General features: G+C 65.2%; 3 protein-coding genes across 3 annotated transcripts in view; all 3 read right to left on the reverse strand.

Moving 5' to 3' along the window:
• Nucleotides 1–32: 32 nt before the first annotated feature.
• MNEG_9772 (hypothetical protein) lies at nt 33–2,541 on the reverse strand (the record flags this gene model as incomplete). Its single annotated transcript, XM_014041753.1, has 6 exons — nt 33–62; nt 196–266; nt 621–726; nt 957–1,011; nt 1,396–1,457; nt 1,840–2,541. 6 exons carry the CDS (start codon nt 2,539–2,541, stop codon nt 33–35), a joined length of 1,026 nt encoding a protein of 341 aa, XP_013897207.1.
• A 389-nt stretch (nt 2,542–2,930) lies between these two features.
• Nucleotides 2,931–3,985, reverse strand: MNEG_9773 (Hsp70 escorting protein 2; the record flags this gene model as incomplete). The annotated part of the gene is made up of 3 exons (XM_014041754.1): nt 2,931–3,046; nt 3,223–3,435; nt 3,673–3,985. The coding sequence occupies 3 exons, from the start codon at nt 3,983–3,985 to the stop codon at nt 2,931–2,933; spliced, it is 642 nt and encodes a 213-aa protein (XP_013897208.1).
• A 1,209-nt stretch (nt 3,986–5,194) lies between these two features.
• The window catches only part of MNEG_9774 (DNA-3-methyladenine glycosylase I), a gene marked incomplete at both ends in the record, with an annotated part of 3,989 nt that continues 2,099 nt past the window's right edge, over nt 5,195–7,084 (reverse strand). The window contains 4 exons of the mRNA XM_014041755.1: nt 5,195–5,383; nt 5,947–6,034; nt 6,585–6,704; nt 7,001–7,077. Coding sequence (XP_013897209.1) covers nt 5,195–5,383; nt 5,947–6,034; nt 6,585–6,704; nt 7,001–7,077 — 474 coding nt within the window. The remainder of the gene's footprint in view (nt 5,384–5,946; nt 6,035–6,584; nt 6,705–7,000; nt 7,078–7,084) is intronic.

Raw genomic sequence — 7,084 nt, forward strand, 5'->3', positions numbered from 1 at the left:
TAGGCCCTCCTCGACCTGGGGCAGAGTAGATTTTATCGTGAGGGAAGGGGGTCAAGGGGGGTCTGGCGCGGGGAGGGTGGAGGGTGCTAGACAGCGAGCGCACGGCGGCAGCAGCAGCAAGCGCAGCGCGGCGGCACGCGAAAACCAAACGGGCTGCGGCCGGGCGGCGGCCATCCGGGAGCGGGCCCCGCGCACCTGCACGCGCGTCGTGGTGCCGCTGAACGCGTCGACAGCGTCTATGCGCCCGCCGCCCTGCGGCCGGTTGTCTGTATGGGGTCGCGGGGACGAAAGAAGGGTGAGGGGCACGTGCCGAGGTGCAACCAGCCCACGCTGCCCCCTGCCGCGTCACCGCTCCTTGCTCGCGCGCCGCCCGGCCCCCCCACCACCACCACCGCCGGCCGCCCGCAGCAGCCCGCACGTGCAACACACCAGCCCTGCCGCCGCCGCCGCTGCGTCACACCCGCCGTGCGCCGGCTGAGTCGCCCGCCTCGGCCTCTGCCCCTCCCCCTCTTCGACCGCGAGCAGCCGCCCCCCTCACCACCTATGGGGGGCTAGTTTTTTGGGTTGGCCCCTAAACGCTAAACCCTAAACCCTTAACTAGAAACCCTGAACCCTCTCACCCGCGAGCGGCCCCCCCAGCAGCGAGCGAATGAGCTGCGTCTTGCCCGACCCCGCCAGGCCGATCACGAGGATCTTGATCCGCAGCCCCAGCGGCGACGAGGGGCCCTGAGGAGACGGGAAGGCGGGGAGACACAACAAGATCCCTGTCGCCGTGCCCTGACGAGCGTCCGCTCCAGTCCGGCGGGCCACGGCTGCCCAGACCGCTGTCATCGATCCCGGCCCCTGCACCCCAAGATGCACACAACCATCACCCCTCCTCTTTGCGGGCAGTCCATCGACTGCAGCCCTCAGCGACTGTACCGCACATCATGTATACCCCGCAGCGCCCCGCCCACCTCCGCCTCCTCCAGGCGCAGGGCCTCCCTGGCTGCCAGCACTGCGGGGTCCGGCCTGGGGGTGTCCAGGGTTGAGGGTTCAGCGTTCAGGGTCAGGAGGGAGGGAGGGAGGGAGGGAGGGGGAGTGTGCGTTTCAGGGGTGGGGGTGACACACAGGCGCGCGCACATGCATGATGCATATGCAGAAATCACGATGCCCCTACAAACAACTCGCTTCGCACTCTCTCCCGCTCCAAGAACCACATCACCACCATCAACGCCCCACGGCCACCCCATTCACGCACGCACACACACACACGCATTCACACACGCGCGTACACAGACACACACACGCTCACACTCACACAGCCTGTCACCACGTCCCAACTGCCCTTTATCAACCAAACACACCTGATGACGTCATCACTAGCGCCCCCCCCCCCCAAACCAAAGGCCTCACCTCCTGACCCCCTTGCGGAACGGCTCCTTGAGCTTCTCAGCCAAGTAGAACCTGTACAGCACCTGAGGTGCTCGCGCATTTGCATGTGCGTGAGCATGAGCATGTGCATATGCATGTGCATGTGCATGGGGTAGGGGGCGGCAAGGGAAGGGGTTCAGGAAGTGGGGGCAAGGCGTGGCGCATGCTCCGATGGAGTGCCGCGGCAGACCGGGTGCTGCCATGCACCCCACGAGGCCGGCCCGCTTCCGCCCGGCCCGCCGCTCCGCGCCGGAAGAGGGCGCCAGGGCTCCTCGGTTGCCAATAGAGGTGTGCGCCGCGAGCGATCGTCGATCGTGCGCGAGCCCGCTGCGGGCGCCGCTGTCAAGAATACTCAACACGCATAATCTGTCTCTCCCTCCCTCACACATACACACATTCACACGTAGTCTGACGCGCGCCGGTCACCTGCTTCACTATCCCGTTATCGTGGTCGTAGCCCAGCCGCTTCGCGATGCGTATCAGGTTGACCCGTATCCCGTGCAGCTGCACGCGCAGCTTCTGCGTAGCTTCCGGCTCCTCCGGGTCGATCACGCCGCAGCTGCTGCTGGCCGCCAGCCGCTGCGGCAGCGACGGCATGCCGCCGCGGGGCGCGGCCGACAGCGCACCCGGGCTTGCCGCCGCCGCCGCCACCGCGGCTGGCTTGGCAGCGGGCGAGAAGGCGCCGCGGGCGCCCGCGGCACCGCTGTTGCTGGGATGATGTTGCTGCTGCTGCTGCTCCTGCGGCTGCTTCTGATGGTGCTCCTGCTGCTGCTCTGATGGATTTGCATCGACGCCCCCTCCGCTGCTGCTGCTGCTGTTGCCCTTGGCAGCGGCCTTCCCTCTGGCTGGCAGAAACGGCCGGATCTGGCTCCCACCAGCGCCAACCTTTTCCGCGGCCCCCTTACCCGCCGCAGCGACGCCATTCGCCTTTGCTGCTGGCCGCTGCTGCTGCGGCTCAGAGGGCGCCAGCTCGCCGGCGGCCGGGGCGGCGCCGCTGCCGCTGCCGCCGCCCGCCGCCCCTTTGCCCGGACGCCCCGGCAGCGCTGGCCCGAGACCTTTCGGATTCCTAGTTGGCTTTTCTCCGTTTTCCGCCACCTCGGGAGGCGCTGCGTTCGCTGTAGATGCCATTGTGCTGGCTGCTGTACTCAACGAGAGCGCTCAAGCTGTCAGCATGGATGCTTCGCAACTCGACCCTTGAGCTGATACTGAACGGAGAATCTACACGTCGAGATGGGCGCACGGGAGCTGTGATGCGCGGTGCGGTGTCACCGCAGACAGATCACAACTGCTTTTTGAGCTGATGACTGCAGGATCATACAGCCGTGGTTTTGCGCCAAGCAAAAGTTACACGGATCGATCGGTGAACGCCCATTGGTGCAAAGCTCGCCCAAGGGATCAGCTGGGCGGGAAAACGCTTGTAAGCGGCATGGACCAGAGCCATAGGGATCCTCAGCCGAAGATCAATGACATTATTCAGCGCACTGTCAGCGGCTTTGTTTGCTGAGCTGCAATGGCCTTCACCGCTGCCGTCCCAGGGGCTCGCCGCTTTCAGCACTGTCGCCGCCGCCATCGCCTGCCAATGCCGCGTCAGCCGCCGTGTCTGCAGACGCCAGCGAGTCGTCGCTCGTTGTACCTGCGGCGGCGGGACATGCGCGGTCCGGCAACGGAGCAACCCCACTAAGCTCACGAGTCGACTGGCCGCGCCTGAGCACCTGCACGTGCAGTAACAGTCACAAACCGCCCGCCAAACTTGGCGTCCCGACCCAAATCCATTCCAAACAAGCCCCCAAGCGGCGCGCGAAGACCGACCTGCCGCCACCGCCTCCGCCTCCTGCTCCCGCAGCGCAGCTTCCAGCAGCTCCTGCCGCCGCCGCCGCTGGCCCTCCGGGTCGTCGTATCTGACCTCCTCCACCACGCTCTTGCTGGCCGCGAGCGTGTGCCACACCTGGCAGTGCTGGCACTGGCAGAAGACGGCGCCGCGCTCCCAGGCCACAGGGTTGGTCAGGCGCGCGGTGCGGCCGCCTGGCGGCAATATGGAATTGAGGGGTTGGGGTGGTACGAGCTGAGTCGGAAGGAACATCACAAGACGCATGGCTTGCGCCCACATGGGCGACCTCCAAACGAGGACTCCTCAAAATGCTGCTTGTCCTGTCCGCCATCTGAGCCTGTGAGCAGCCGAGGTCTGCTGCTCGCGCCCCCGCTCGCGCAGTGACGACGTGCGCGACAGCACGCGCGTGCCGCATCCCGCCCGCAGCTCACCGCACTTGTTGCAGGTGAACATCACCAGCTTCGTGCGCCGCCCGCCGTCCATGGCCGACAGCGGGATGCGCACCGTCTTGCTGGCCTCGTCATACTCAACGTCGGTCTGGTTCTCATCAGACGCGGGTTCGAGCCTCAGGCCTGCAGTGTTTTTTTGGCGGAAGTGCGACGGCCCTGAATTTGTTCCGCCATGCGTGGCGAGGATGCCGCCGCAGGCAGCTCTGGGCGGCAGCAGCAGCGGCAGCAGCTGTTGGCGAAAGCCGAGAGCCGCCTCGGCAGAGGCGTTAGTGCGCTCACGAGCGGCCGCATCCATGGGCGCACGCCAAACTCAGCAAGGGATTCCAGCAGTTGACGAACAGCGACACCAGCACAGTTCTCTAGGCGCAGCAAAGTGCGCCACACCTTCAGGAAGGGCGTCTGGGATCAGTGGACCGCCTGTCGGGCCTGGCAGCAGCGAAGAATTGCATCTTTGCAGCCGGGCCCGCGCGCTGCGCCACTGCTGATGGCGCGTCGAATGCGGCGCCGCTGCTGCTGTGGCGCAACGAGCCACGCCGCTGCCAATCACATAGCTGCATACATGTGCATGGGGCGTCGGATGCAGCAGAACGGGCCTAGGTGTAACGCGTGTGGTGCCCTCGGCCCTCGGAAGCCGCTGGAAAGCGCGAGCCTGCATGGGATGCAATTGCGGCAGTAGGCTACACGCACAAGTGGTAACAAAAGATTTTCGTGATGAGCTAGTGTATAATGACATTGACGCATTGACGAGATCCATGTTGTGCCTGATGTGGCACTTTTGAAGCCGCCGCCAGGTGGCGAGTTCCGCAATCACACGAGAGCAGCGCTTTCTGCATCTCGTTGCCCTCGCCCTTGAATAGATGGGGTTGGAACCAAGGCTGGATGCATGATTCCTGCATCTGCACGCACGTACTCAGCAGCACCAGGCACATGCATGGAAGACCGATTTCGTGCATCAAATCCGCCCCGCCCCCCCACCACTTGTCCCCCCAGCTTGCAGGGGCACAGGCATCGGACACCAGCGGGTGCAAGATTACATTGTTGAACTTGTATTTCAATTCAGTGCGTCAACAGTGCAGTCGTATAGACTTCAAACGCCCCTGGTTGAGAGCAAGCGGTCATCAAGGAGAGTATTGCCCAGGAAGTGTTGGGCAAGGAATGTGCTGCCATACAGGAGCCAGGCTCCCGCATCAGAGGAAGGTGGAGGTATGCAGGTGCCTTTTCAACTTCCCCAAGTTCATCAGCGGGCCGAAATCCCAGCCGTTCAAACCCTCGCGCCACAAGCAGCGCAGCCAAAGTCGCAAGTGCCCAAAGGAAGTGCTCAACCGCCAAAGGATGCAGGCAAAGTTTGCTTCGTTTAAACTGCTGCCTTGTAGTTCAAAGCCCACACACACCACACTCCAAATGCTGCTCATGATAAACACCACACCAGCCCGCAGAAATAGGATCCAGGCGTAATAGAGGGCCGAGCCGCACGGGGCCCAGCCGCGGCGCAGCGGCGCGCCCGTCACGCCTTGCGGCCGCGGCGCGGCCGGGTGACCTCAGGAGCGTCGCCGCCGGCGTCATCGCCGCCGCCGCCGCTTCCATCGATGACGTCATTGCCGCCGCCGCCGCCGCCGCCACTGCCGCCGCCGCCGCCGGCCAGCTGTCCGTGGCAGAAGCAGCTGACCAAGTGGTCGTTGACCATGCCAGTGGCCTGCAGGACGCGTTGCGTTGGCGATGATGGGCTGGCTTACGTGTATACCAGGATGGGTGTAAATGGCTGTATGCCCGTACAGGAATGGATACGTCAATGCACGCGACAGGTGATGGGTGTTGAGGTGTGCGCGTGTGGGAAGCGGGGATGTCGGGTGTGCACTCCACATGCGTGCAGGGTGTTTCGCGCCTGACAAGCTGGGCAAGGGTTTCCAGTTCTCATGAAAACAGAGGGCCGCAACCGCGTGGTGGGGGCGGAGCCAAGGGGGTCGGCGCCCCGCACGCAAGGGGCCACCCAGAGAATACACCGCACGGCGAGGGCAGGCACGCGTGTGCAGCCACAGACGACCCCGCGGACGGCGCAGCGCACTGCACAGTCGTTCTAGCGGCGCAGCCGGGCGGCGGCCTCAAACCCTTGCACTGAAACGCACGCAGGGGCACCAGCACGGCAGTGTGCCCAGCGCGCCTGCATGAATGAGTAGCAGGTGGTTGGCAAGCATGCCGCATAATTTGTGTTGGCCCCCCAAGTGCGGTGCCCCCCCCCCACGCCAGCGCCGTGCACACCTGCATGAAGGAGTAGCAGGTGGTGGGCCCCACAAAGCTGAAGCCCTCCTTCTTGAGGGCCGCGCTCAGCGCCGCGGACGCAGGCGTGCTGCGGCGTGGAGGGGCGGCCGCGCAGGGTGGGGCGTGATGTAATTTTTTCAGAAGGCAGGCGTCAGCGCTGTGGTGAGCTGGGAATTGGGGGGTGGGGCGTGCATGGAGGGCTGCCATGAATTCCGGCACCAAATGTTTGGGCGGGATACGGAGGGGTTAAACGTGGGCCGGAGCCATGCAAAAATTCAGTTGCAAAGGCGTGCATGGATAGGTATGCCCTTCAGGCGGCGCTGCGGCAAGCTGGTGTTGCCACACCGCCTCAGCGCGCGCCTCGCGCTCCCCCACCAGCGAGTGCGATCCTCACAGCACTTGCATGCGCCGTGCGGCGCTCGACAAAACGCTCTCACAGCTCAAAGGCGCTCAAGCCAAGCCAAATCCCCAGCCGGATCAAAGGCCAGCCTCGCGGCCAAACCCTGAACCGGTACCCCCCCCCCTCTCCCCCTCAAACCCTTGCACCTGGCCAGCACCTGAGACAGCACTGACCCCCCTCTTGTCCCGCGTGAAAACCTGAACCCCAAGCCCCGTCTTTCACCTGTAAACCCTCGCACCTTGCCGGCACCTGAGACAGCTCTGTCCAGTGGTTGACCACCGGCGTGCCCCCGGGGCCCGCGAACGCCCAGACCCATTCTGAGAAGCTGCCGTGCACCTTCTGGATCTCCAGGACGCAGCTGGAGGGGGGGAGGGGGGAGTGTGGGGGTCAAGACCATGTGCTGGGTCAGGCGTGGGTGCTTGTGACGCGCCTTTGTTGTTCAACATACTCGTGACAGGCTGCGTCCAACAGACTGCGCCGCCGGCGACGAGAGTGCACAGCCGCCGGTGTGTTTGGGGGCGGCTGGGGCCGGGAGCCGTCGGGAGGGGCCGGGCCCGACGCCCGCCCCTGGGGAGGGGGTGCCATCTGTTGGGGGTTTTGGCGGCGTCAAGGCCAACAGCGGGCCGGCGGGCGGGGGCGCAGGTGCGTGCTCACCGTGCGTTGTTGATGGCTGATGCGATCTTCGCTCTGTGCCTCACGATGCCGCTGTCGGGAGCCAGCAGAGCCTCGACCTGGGGG

The sequence above is a fragment of the Monoraphidium neglectum genome (assembly GCF_000611645.1).
Source record: "Monoraphidium neglectum strain SAG 48.87 unplaced genomic scaffold scaffold02058, whole genome shotgun sequence".
Classification (NCBI taxonomy): domain Eukaryota; kingdom Viridiplantae; phylum Chlorophyta; class Chlorophyceae; order Sphaeropleales; family Selenastraceae; genus Monoraphidium; species Monoraphidium neglectum.